Source organism: Anabrus simplex, chromosome 1 (genome assembly GCF_040414725.1).
Source record: "Anabrus simplex isolate iqAnaSimp1 chromosome 1, ASM4041472v1, whole genome shotgun sequence".
NCBI lineage: Eukaryota > Metazoa > Arthropoda > Insecta > Orthoptera > Tettigoniidae > Anabrus > Anabrus simplex.
The window spans coordinates 1,046,846,829-1,046,860,615 of NC_090265.1; the positions used below are offsets into that span (position 1 = coordinate 1,046,846,829).

The 13,787-nt window shown below is 36.5% G+C and overlaps 1 protein-coding gene across 10 annotated transcripts in view; it reads right to left on the minus strand.

Annotated features, from left to right (window-relative positions):
- The window catches only part of LOC136857939 (serine/threonine-protein kinase MARK2), a 677,731-nt gene that overhangs the window by 33,690 nt on the left and 630,254 nt on the right, over window positions 1-13,787 (minus strand). For all 10 annotated transcript variants that reach the window (XM_068225359.1, XM_068225361.1, XM_068225358.1 and 7 more), the window contains one exon: window positions 6,675-6,707. In XM_068225359.1, coding sequence (XP_068081460.1) covers window positions 6,675-6,707 — 33 coding nt within the window. The remainder of the gene's footprint in view (window positions 1-6,674; window positions 6,708-13,787) is intronic.

Below are 13,787 nucleotides of genomic sequence, written 5' to 3' on the forward strand. Positions count from 1 at the left end.
TACAATCAGGCACAGATGTATGATGGGTTACGGGAGATCAATGGTGTTAAGAAAAGAGGCATATTATATCTACTAAAATACATCCCTCCAGTACATTACAACTTTTTCAGGAATGTAAAAAGACCTAGAGCTCTTCAAGACGTGGGCCTCAGACAGATGAAGAAGAGGAACAAGTGAAAGACTAAGAACCTGTTAAGCGTTGATTTCATTCAATCATTATTTTTAATATGTTTAGTTTTAATCAATTTTTTTACATTTAACGTAATTAGAAAATTTTCAGCATTACCTAAAAATGTAATTCATACCATTTTCTATGTTCATTATGTCCAATAAAGTATTAATTTTCCCAATCCTATACATTTCATACATGGCTTTATATAATAGAGAATATGAAAATTTCATAATTTGTTAATCTGTTTAGGATTATAGTGTGCAAGTCCAGTTACACCCTTAAGTGAAAGTGAAACAAATGAGTGATGGTACTGCAGATACATTAATGTTGTCTAAATAATAAATACACTGCTGGAATGTTTCTTTTAGGAAAACATGAGTTTTTTTTTATGCGTACAAATGCAAAGATGTTTTGTTTTATAAACTGTCCAACATCGACTTATGCCACTATTTTTCAGCCCTTCATATAAGAAAAGCATAGCTTGATCTCATAGTTGAACCAATAATGCTGTTCCTACAAAGAAATTCTTACTAGTTTCAAGCTAACTCCTTAGTACCACGAGATAATAAAGTACTCGCATATGTATTGTTATGAATAAAACACGTCTGTTTTATTGCTCTATTCTATTTCAGGATGAGAGAGAGAGAGAGAGAGAGAGAGAGAGAGAGAGAGAGAGAGAGACACACACACACACACACGCGCGCGCGCACACACACAGAAAAAAATTCCATTCGCTCATGAATGACCAAACTCACTAACTGCTGCCTATTTAAAGGCTTGCCTTACTTGTACTTTCACTCCTGCAAGCTCACCCACTTCGCACACAGAGGTTTGAACACAAGGCTGCTAACCACCACACACATGACAACTGTTCCTTTATCTACTAAAGGAACTATTTAAAATAGTATATGTTGGGTCCGACTTGTCAATACACTTTTAATCACTGAAAATTATTTATTCTATCAGACATATTTCAGGACAATATGCATTCCCTTGATTTGACTTCAATGATGAAGGGAATGCATATTGTTTCCGAAATATGTACGATAGAATAAATTTTCAATGATTACAAGTGTATTGATAAGGTGGACAACATAAACTATTTTAAATAGTTTCTTTAATACATTTAGACAAGTCAATACAAGATCAAATAAAATACCTATTATGGTTAAGTTTATCAACAACTACTATTCCTTGGTTTTACTTCAGAGAAAGTCCAGTAATTCACACAGCCAAACAAAGTGAACTACTTAACACTGACAACTAAACACTAACAGCCCAACAGTGTCAAACAGCAGGACAATACTCCTCACGACTACAACCATTAACACTTTTCTAATTACACTCACGACAGCTGCTCCACACACTGACTCCTTGGCAATCCGCTATCCTCGGTAGTACACATACAATACTCCAAGGCAGTACACAGCTAGTACACTGCTCAGTACGCGACAATATTCTGACTCCGGCAGGGCACAGACGACAACCAACACTTCTGCCATCAAGGTCAAATCACTCACTCCATGTAAGCAAACTTAAAGTACTCCAGTCAGTATTCCTAGGCAATACACACACCGTACTCTGCTCTCAGATACTCTAAAGCCAATGGGACACTGGCCTGACTACGGAACTCCAACAATAACTGGTGGAACACCCACCACACACTCGACCTTCCGTCACTACTACGACTACTCCTCATTCACCGCGGCCTTTTATTTACATCTCGACGATGGGTTACTAGAATATTCAGGGTTCGGCTGAAGATGGAATTTTCCCGTTGCGCCTCTCAGAAAGTGCATGGTGAAACCAGATGAAGAGAACAGTACATGGTAAGATTGACCATACCCTCAGACTGGGAGCTAGTTATGTGGTAACCAAGTTTAGGTATGAATAACACTAACTCTGATATGATATTCCTATTCCTTAGTTCTGGATCATCTGGAACTGATGAGATAGTAAACATTTATTGTATTCATATTATACTGATACATGCATGCTCTTCTTGTTATATTTAAATATATCTACTACTACCTTAAAAACTACACTTAAACCTAATTACTATTTACACCCAATCTGTAAATTGTAGTTTAACAAAATAATTGTCCTAGACATTAACAGGAATAACACTAAGCACATCACTTCTCTGCAGGTGATAAGATACACTGAAGTATATTAAAAACTTCAGAGATCTATAGCTTGTAAATTGTATGAAACAATTGATTGGTGATGTCCACTAAAACAAGACTGAATTTACTGAAACTGTAAATATTAAATATTTTGGAAAACGATTACACAGCTCTTACAGGATCTTCAGTAATACAAAGGTTGATCAAGAAAGAGTGAGATTGGCTTTTCACCCCACAGCTTCCATTTCTGTAATGAATAGGGATTCACATACAATACCTACAGGTGGCAGCACCATCATATCCTTAGTTGACAGCAATGATCTTTGTTGATGGCACTATTTATAATTCACATACTAAAAAATTGAGGTCATTGCAGTAAAACATATTTTTGTTTAAAACACATGTATTAGCTGCAACTTATGGTAACCATTCATTGCCCTGTGCTACAATCTTTATGTGACCCAAGGGCTTTCTAGAAGGAAGGCTCTTCATTGTTATTAAGCTGGTGTTTCTCCACCTGCTATCACTGAAGTCAACATCAAGACAGCTGCTGTGACTGTCAATTTAGCCTGGCTGATTAATTTAAAAGAAAAAAATTAAAAACTCCGCTAAATCCCAGGAATGCCATATGGCAGCATTTTCACAATTATGCATCTCTATCTGCAAAGGGCCCTTGTTTGTGCCCACCCTGAGTTTCATGTCTATTGACTTCTGAACAAACTGAGGTTATCATCAGTGATTAGTTACGAGTGCACCACTACGACCCAGAAGGAAAACATACCAGCAAAATAAAGAAATTGGCTGACTCTCCGACATTAATTAGGGGAAAGCTATTTCATCTGCTGGTATGGTGATGGATGGAGACTGTTCCCTTTCTTTGATTACAAGGGAATGGTTTACTAGCATGCAGTTTCTCAGCACACTACAGTTACAGCGGAGTTCTACACATCAATGTTTGTGAAACTGATTAGGGACATTGCAAAGAAACATTCAATGTCCGCAACTTCAAAGGGGTCGTGGAAAAACCATCATGTAATGCAGATCCCCAAGAGGCAAATCAAGGAAAGGAATCATGGGATAAATTCAACATACCCTGTGAACTACAGCATGACCTAGTCCCCTGTGAATTTCTTCTATCATCTTCACACATGTCGGAACCACATGGCCATCCATTTGAGGACTCATAAGTACTGCTAAAGAACTGTATCGTGAAATGTATCACAAAGATTGGCCTACGTCATGTATTTGGAAACTGGCAGACACATTATAAAAGTTGAGTTGATGCGGACTGCTATGAAAGAATAGTGTCTCTTAGTTGATATGAAGGATGAACAGGTATAAGAACAATTATTTTTATTATAATGTGGAAAATAAGTCTGGACACACAATGTGGTTAAGCAGTATCAATAATAATATAATTAAATCAATATAACCAAGTAAGACAAACTCTATAACCTGAACCAGTAAGGACAGCTAAGGTAAAAGAGGATAAGAGTACACACTTAGTTTACTTTGGTTAATAACTTTCTTACTAAGCTAACTTTTATTCATGAAACTGCACCACATGAAAGTAAAACAATCAAACAATGTTAATAAATAGTTGGAACATATTAACATTTACATACAATTACATTTATTTATTTTTAATAGTTTTTGTGAAATGCATACTCTTGGCTGTCCTATGTGGGTAAGAGTGGGCTTTACAGAGGCCAAGAGTACACATGTCAAATATTTTATTTATAATGGTCCCCGTAAATAAAAATGATACTGTCCATATATGATAATAAAATTAAAACAGCTTTTAACTACACCCAGTGAAAAAACAAGTATCTGAAAACAGCTAAGATATCCGGAAACAACTAACAATAGTAACAAACAAAAGAACTTTGCCCTTGAAAGAGGAACATAGTTCGTGCCACCACTCAGAACACTCATTGCAATGCACGCAGTCATCATCCTGCACTTCACAAAAACCAGGACAGACGCATTCCTCATTTTTGGCCACCTTTGAAGTAGAGGCTTTGGACTAGTTGAGCTCTTCGCAAGGGTTTTTCCTCTCTCATTCTTCTCAGATTTAGATCTAGTCCTTTCTCTTCTTCCCTACAAAGCTCTTCCTCCTTTTTTACTTGTTTCTTCACAAGTGCATTTTTATATGGAGAACCTGACAGAATTTCAGGCCTTTTGGTGTGAGTTTTGTTCTTGTACTTTGGCAGTGGGTGAAGCACACTAATTCTAACACATCCATTACATTTATCGTTTCCTGTTTCTTCAGTCATCTTTCAGCTCTTTCCACATCTGAGGTCAATCACATAGCTTCTCTCTCTACCGAGGCTTCTTTGAACTCTTCAGGTATTGTAACACGAGTGACCTCTGCGCAAAGAAACTCTTCCTCAGAAAAAATATTAGGGTTGAATGGGTAAAAATTAATATTCATAGCAGAAAATGAGTGTGCAGCCTTTTCAGGATTTGCTTCTCTATTGTATGCCACTTGAAACAGTCCGGATATCTGTATTTGAGTGTCAGCTCTCCCTGAATAAGAACAGAACCATTTCTCCACTTCTTCAGCGTAGATCATCTTGAAGGGAGTGAAGATTACCCTATCCGGTGGCTGTATCATGTGACTTGCATGAGGTGGCGGAGACAGAAGAATTTTGTGATTCTCTCTAAAGAAAATAACAGCTGGGAGAGAACAATGGGACACATGATTGTGCAGAATGAGGAAAACAGGGCCATCGGCAGAAGTCTTAACGAAGTGTCTTATCCACTGCAAGAAAAGCTCTGTGTTCATATAATGAGATTCTGAAATCATAGGTAGCGTGCCTATGGGTGTACACTCTGAAAGTTCTAATTTCATGCATTTTCTAGGGAAGATAAGACCCACTGGTATGTAATTGCCAGTTGGATTTATGCAGAAAACAGCTTAAATGATCTGACCTTTCTCCCCAGACTTAATTTTGTGAACTCTTCTCTTATCAGTTTTCACATAAACCTTAGGTGACTTGGTCTGGAATGGTGGAAACTCCTGTCTCGTCTACGTGAAATATTCGGTGTGGTTGAAACTGGAATCTTTCAAGACAGTCCTTCAAATTGACAATAAATCTACTTGCCTGAACTTTGTTAAACTCCATAGCTTTGCCTAACTACACTGTTTGTGGGTGCAAAGAGAAAAGCCCTGGTTCTTACAGAAGCTTACTACCCAATCCTTGCCTGCTTGCTTTCTTTCTTCGTTGAAAGGATGTAGAAGTCCGTGAAATCATATGCCACCTTCATCAGCCATTTTCTAGTTATTTAATGAAATCTTGAATCCAAGTCTTGAATATGTTTGTCTCGCCAGCTCACTTTCCATGGATTCATCAAATACTTTCTTAAATCAGCCTAATGATTGTGGAACCGTACCCTGCAAGGACAATAAAAATGACTATGTATTTTTTCCCCATCGGACTCTTTAGAGTATGTCAACTAATTTGGCACCTAAAGATAATACTCGCTGCTTTTAGCCTTTTCTGAAGAGTAGCTTCATTGACTCCCATTTTCTTGGCCATGTGAGCCTCTCTTTTCTTAAAAGGACTTTTGTTTTTTCAAACATCTCCTAAGTAAAATTGCTTCTATCCGTCGTCCGTTTGTATTTATCCACGATGATTCTGAAAGATAATATTACTGATCATAATAACAATCATAATTAACATTTCGCCAAGAGAAACCCGATTACATAAACTACAATAAAAAAACTAATGATGGACTGATCACTTTTCAGAAGGCGTCCAAAAGTACACAGCTTCAAATGTGGCATGTACTCTTGGCTGTTCAGTTCAGTGTAGCAATAAAACTCGCTAGATGGCAGAAGAATTAGCGTTATAATGGATTTTGACACAGTAGCATGGACTACATGAAAACACAATTCTTATCATATGAAAATTATAATTCACTCCATTTACACTCGAAAATGTTACACTCTTATTATATGAGTGATCAAATTTACAATGAAAGTATCCAAAACAGGATCTTACCTCTCATTCACAGCCAAATTCATGGAGCTTCTAACTCATTGGTAAAAACACTCAGTAAGCAACTTCTTACCATGCTGCACCACCAAATCCTTATCAGCATCATTACCAATAGCTGAATTAAACCACTGCGCACTCTTATCTGTCTGCGTACTCTTACCCTCCTTTACCTTATACTTTAATTCTCTTAAAATAAATATGAATTTAAATACGCAACAGCACTTGTGAACATGTATACCAATTTACTAAATAACCTGTTACAGTAACAGATTAACACAGAAATATAAAATTTAACAAACTTTAATACCAGATCATAACTACTACAGAAATAAACTTAACCTTAATAAGAATTGTAAAAAAGATATAACATACCTAACTACGTGTTTAGGGACCGCGTCCATGGGTCTGAAAATCAAAAAGAAAACAGATGTAGTAATCACGGTCAAGTTAAAAAAAAAAAGAAAAAGGTGTGTGCGGGCACTCTCTCTCACTGTTCTATTGAATACCAACCAGAAAATACAGCAAGTGAAAAGGCAATAAAAGCAAACTGAGCATATCATTAAACCACACTAACATAATACATGAGCAAGGGCTGTTGTTTGGCATGCTGAAAACACTTGCTAGAATCATTCAACAAAACTCTTCTCTCAAAACATATTAAAAAACTATTAAAGAGTAAGAGAAACTAACAATAAATGGGGTACTTAAAGGAGGATTTTCTCACCAGATATATGGGATGAATGAATCATAACAACAGAGAATATTCACAGGATTATGAAGTCAATATCAAAGAGAATGGAATATATACACATGAGAAAGAAAAAGTTACTAAATATATGCACATTTAATTTTGAACACATCAGCTGAGACGGCCCCACAGTAATTTAACATATATTCATAGCAAAGCAAACATAATACATCAAAGTCATACTGCTTTTTTTAATGCAGTGGAACATGAATAATTTTGAAGATCATTCATTCATTCATTCATATATCTTGTCAAGCAACATTAAAATTAATAAAATTAATCAAATGGCTAATTTAGGTAGCATCTGTTCTGAAGTGCACAATCATTTTTCAGCATTGGCTGCCAAGGTACAAAACCTTGCCATGGTTAGGATCGTTAGTTTACTAACGTCAAGCACCTACGATTTCAGGATGATCTGATCGACCAATATTTATCCTTAAAAATATCAGGCTACCTGTTGAGGCCAATCAGCAGAAATTTGGTAGTTGATTTCTGATTTCCACAATATAAGTCCAGCTTAACCAAGTGGTCTGTTGAACAATAAGCTTTGCTTAAGTCCCATATTTTACCTGGATCATTCTGTATTTCAAGATAATGTCCAAAAATATTTCTTACTGTAAAGTAGTTGAGAGAACAATGCAATATGTGAATGTACTAAGGAACATTACTATGGTTTGGAGGGGTACCAAGAACTGCTGACAAGTCACAATTATTTGAAATGTTATGAAATGAAATAAGAATGATACTACACACACCATATGAAGGTGAGATAAGCAATCATAATAATAAACTGTAAGTGAATATTTATTTTTCAGCTTCATTTAACCCATATGTGCCCACTGTCGACATTTGTCGACGTTGATATCTGAATATTGTCGATCTTATATCGGTAAACCTGAATAATATTTTTGAGGTGCATTGTTTACAGTTCATAGTTTGATACTTACTGCACAGCACGAAAACAAGAATCACTTGTTTTCGCGCCTTATCGCGTGGCTGCGTATGAAATATCATTCCGTATACACTCAAGAGGATGAAGCTTCGTCACGGTGAGTAATATTTTCTTATAATATTGTTATAGTTGAAAGTAAGATCGGACTTTTGTGTTAAACGTAATAACGAAACATGCCTTTAACAGATTTTGAATTCATTTATGGCTGATTTATAGTTGCTTTTGTCTAGCAGAGCAAAAAATATCCACGTCGACATATGTTGACAGTGGGCGCGAATGCGACTGCCTCAGTACTGATACACAATTTTAATTTATTCTTCTCAGAGTGACCGTCGAGTAGATCGTAATCATCCTAGAGGAATCACAATCCTAGATGCTAATATATACATAGAACCTGAAAATGCTTTCCATAGTGATGGGAATAGTGATGATGATGAGTCTTGTGGAGATATAAACAGACTCTCTGGTAATCAACTCCGGGCTGATGCTGAACTAGTGTGTTCAAAAATAAGTGAAAATGGTACAATGGTAATGTTAAAATGAAATATATAACAGTAATTCAGCCAGCATGTATAATTCTGCATAATATGCACATGGGGAGCGTCGATCGATTGGATCAAAATGTATCTTGTTACCGCATCAGCATCAAAAACAAGAAATGGTACCGACCTCTAATTGCGTTCCTTCTGAACGTCTCCATGGACAATGCATGGCAACTTTACCGTTTGACCCCAAAGGGCATAGAGGAAAATTTAGACCTTCTCGGCTTCACACGGTACATCGTTAGGACATATATCCTATCACGTGCCGCTACGCGTCCTAAAGCATGAAGACCGAGTACAAAAGTATCTTCACGCGTGTTGCCGTAAGTGCGTTCCGATGGGGTATCCAACTACCTCCAAACAAGAGGGAAGGAAGTACGGTGCACTCACTGTGGTAAAACTGCCAGGAAACAGTGCAAGAATGTGATGTTGGCCGCCACGTCCTTTGCTTCGAGTCATTTCACTCACGCTAAACCAGACTGGATGAAGAGAAACAGAGTGTAACCTCAAAACGCAGACTAAACTGTTATGAAATTCTACTCGTAGTGTTCCTTTTTTGCTATTTTCAGAGTGATCATACTTGCTCAAAATTTGGTATTGTGTGTATAACAAGTACTATAAACATACAAATATTGTCCTTTTGTTTTGAAATAGTATGCATTCTAAATTGAGACGAAACTGTTCCTCATTTATGTTTTGAATCATGTTTTTAAAATATTTTCTGCTTATTCAACACTTACAGTATGTGACTAATATTCACTAACTGATTAATTATTACATTCATATAAGCTTAAAATGCGAAGAAAAGTTCCTTTTTTGAGCATGTCTCTTACCCTACCCGTTCATGCTCACTGTCGACATATGTCGACACGGTAAATCTCCGCGAAAATATATGTTAATGAAACCTAAAATCATCATAAGCCTTTCATTTAGGTTACAAACAACTGTACCTACTTACGAAATATATCGCAATATTCCACAGAAAAATAATTTGGGCAGATATGGGTTAAGATGCCTACATAACAAAAGAAACAATTCAAATTTAAAGGGAATAACAGCCATAAATGTCACAATACATGTATGGATTATATTTACCTTTACTTGATTTCCTGAAATATATGGTATCTTAATGCTCTATGGATATAACTTTACAACCATTACTAGAAAGTGGAATGTCAGAAAGCCAAACCTATTTATTAGGTAATTTATATCATTTTGCAGAAGATTACTTTCCTGTAAAATAACAAAGAGCTAAGCCAGCAGTTATAAATATTTGCAGCTTGGAGCACCAGTTAGGCCTTACGCTTCCTGGCTGATGATGTAGCACTGCTTCATAAGGTAAGGGAGAAGACCAACATTGCCCCTAGCAAAATAATTTAGGTGGTTTGGCACATATCAAAATGTATGATTTCTTGAATTTTTCCAGTTACACCCCAGATGATTCAACTTTCTTTCATCCCACCCACTATGAAAGTTGTATCATTTTTTAAAGGAAGGTTTTTAATATAATTAGGGCTGCTTTTATTGCGAGGAACAGGAAGTGGTGAATCATTTGTATAGATATTGAAGAATACTGGGTCCAATATTCTTCCTCCTGACAATCCAATTTATCTGAGACTTCAATTTTGTTCCTTTGTCTCTGAAGGTCAACAAGAATATGCAATAATTTTGTAGCTGAAGTGGGGATTTAGAAATGCCACACAGTGCATTTACATTATTTACATATCTTTACAACATTTAATTCTGTCAATATTCTTAAATTTTAAACTTATATTTAAACTTTAAACTTATATTGTTTAACCATCACCGTTGTACAAGAGTTTCTCGTACTTAATTTTCCCATTGTAATGTGTAATAATTTATGCATGTTAAATACTAATCAGGTACCTGATTTTTGCCTTGAGGAGGTAATTTGACTGATGATGCCCTCAATGAAGGGTGAAACATGTCTCAAGCGGTGTTATGAAGAGACTTTTAATTTTTGCAAATGTATTTCATTAATTGAAGTTGGCACTTTCCAAGCCTATTACCGATTGGTCAGATGATTTTGTATTGTTGAAAATGGTTACGCATGCAACAGTCATATCAGTCATCAAGTTGTAATATCGCATCATTAAGACATATCAAATGGAATAAAGTATAGAAGGCACCAAGTTCCTTTACTTCAAAATCACAAACAAACATTGGCGCCCAACAGCACGGCTCTCAATAACCTGAGATATTCAGTACGAGCAAGATCATGCAAAGTGAAATGCAGAAATGAAAACAATGCGTCGCAATTGAGGTTAAGCACCGGAGTAAAAATACAACACATCTCGAATTCGTGGAATCATTCACGGATATTGCATTCTCGTTCATAACGAAAATCAGACCGCTGAGGCCAACAACTTCAACGGAGTGCAGCATAAATCAGTAATCAGGCAAGTACGATTCGATGTTGCGTACATACAAAGAAGTAAAGACAAGATTTCAAGATTTACATTCTTCTCGCCGCTCAGTGTAAGAATCTCCGTGCGACCGTGAGTCTCTCTGACATATACACCATCCTTGCTATACATACGCTACTCTTCGACTTAGATTCTAGCCTCTTTCCCTTAGTGCATGTTCGTAACATAAACATACAGTGATCAACATAATAATAATAATAATAATAAAATAATAATTGAAGTCCACGGATCCTCCTGTTGTCATAAATATAAAAGATCCATATTCCTTTGTCATATAACCTCAATTCAGCAACACGATTCCTTTGAATTTATACATAACCTTCACGCAATCCCTTCGAACTTACACAGCATAATTTCAATTAATTTCAATATGTCGCAACTAACTAAATTGAAACAATCGCGTAGTTGAGTAAAAGGCACGTTAACAAGAATAATAAAGTCTATTACAGCTGACACGTCAAAATCAGAGGCGAAGGTTAGAATTAAAAAATGTGAAGAGCTATGGAATTCTTTTGAAGAAGTACAAATTAAAATTGAGGAAACAGAGATCACTGATGAAACAGCTGCACTACAGTTTCAAGAGGAATGTGAGGGAGAGCGAGAGCTTTTTGAATCTATTTACTTCAGCGCAGTTACACAACTGCAAACGATAATAGATGAAGCAGAGGATGTTCAAAATAATTTACTAGCTCAAATGAACACGGCAGTAAACAACGCCATTCATCAACAGGAAGTTCCACAACATCATAACAGAAGAATACATAAATTACCAGAAATTAATTTACCGGAATTCAACGGCAAATTCACAAAATGGTTGTTTTTTAAGAACAGTTTTGAGTCAACCATTCATAATGATACTCAACTAACAACTAACAAATATAAAAAAATATCAGTCTTCTGCAGGGCGAGGCACGCAAAGTCATTCAAGGTTTTACCATTTCAGAAGAAAACTACACAAGTGCGTGGAACTTGCTTGTAGATACATATGATAATCAAATGATGATAATCGAGACACATCTAGATGAACTTTTCAAGTTTCATACAGTTTTTAAAGGGAACAATTCTGAATCAATCAAGCAACTTCAATTTCATATTCAAACTCACATCGCTTCATTAAAAGCAATGAAGCAACCGGTTCAATATTGGGACACATTGGTTATTCATCTAGCAAAGAAGCAGCCGGATTTCATTGAGTAAAGACATTGGCAGGAAAGGGTGAAAGGCAACACTCCAGAGAAGATGCCAACATTGGATGATTTCTTGAAATTTTTAACTGAGTGTTCCCAATCGTATATGCTTTTAAATCATAACAAAACCAAGGCATTGAACACGAAGGCAAATCCGAAAGACAGACAACCTAGCAAGAAAGTTGTTATGACGACGTCTCAGGCAGGCTGTAATCTGTGTGGTGGAAGTAACCCCATTTTTATATATGAAGAATTAATTAAACGATCAGTTGAAGACAGAAGAAAACTGCTTCGATAAAAAGGAACTGTTTGAAACCAGGACATATTGCAAGAAATTGCAGAGGATCAAAATGCAAGAAATGTGGACTTCTTCACAACACACTTTTACATGCTGAGGAAGATGACAAACAGAAACAAAATGTTAAAGAAAATCAAGTCCCCATAAACCTGTGTGTCGAATCTCAGCATTCACCTGCTTCACTCAATGTGAGCTTGGCGAAAGGAATAACATCACAAATACTTTTGTCAACAGCTTTAATTGATGTAAAAGATGTTCACGGAAGAAGAATGACATGCCGAGCCTTATTGTATCCGCGATCTCAGTTGAATCTAATAAAGGAAGTTCTGTATAAGAAACTTGGTTTACCGAATGTCAAGACAAACACACAGATCATTGGAGTAGATTCTTCCAAAGTGGAAACAAAAAGGATCACGAGAGTACACCTCGCTTCAAGGAATGACGGATTTGAGGTGGAAGCAGAATTTCTAGTTTTGCTAACTATAACGGGACGATTGCCATAGTTGGAGATCAAGAAGGACAAGATTATTATTCCAAAGGACATTCACTTGGCAGATCCCACATTCAACAAGCCTGGAGACATAGACATGTTAATTGGTGCAGGACTTTATTGGAGAATAGTCATAGGTCCACCCAAGAATGAAGCTGAAGGACAACCAGCTCTGCAAAACACTCGATTAGGCTGGATTATAGGTGGTGAAGTTTTTGAGAACAAACAAGGATCAACAACAACATACATGAAAATTAGCAATCAACAATTATTAGATCAGGTGGAGAAATTTTGGAAACAAGAAGCAATTCCGGAGATTCAACATTACACATCAGAAGAAAGAATATGTGAAAGACAGTTCATGGACACCGTTTTGAGAGATACAACAGGTAGATTCATCGTAAGGCTCCCTATCAAGCCAGATGTCATCCTCGGAGAATCAAGAAAACACGCACTAAACAGACTAGAATCATAAGTCAAGAGATTAAGCAGACACCCTGAACTCAAGACACCTTATGCAGATTTAATGAATGAATATGAAAAACTAGGACATATGAGCTTCATTGAAAGAAACCAAAATCAAGATGCACCAAATTCATACTTCATACCCCATCAACCAGTGGTACGTCCAGATAGTGACACCACAAAGGTCAGAGTGGTATTTGATGCCTCGGCAGAAACATCACTCGGGACATCACTCAATGACAAGCTCATGACAGGACCTAATTTACAGAGAGATCTTTTTCACATTGTACTTAGATTTCGCAGCCATAAGTACGTCATGACGGCAGAAGTGGAAAAGATGTTTCGGCAAATCCTCA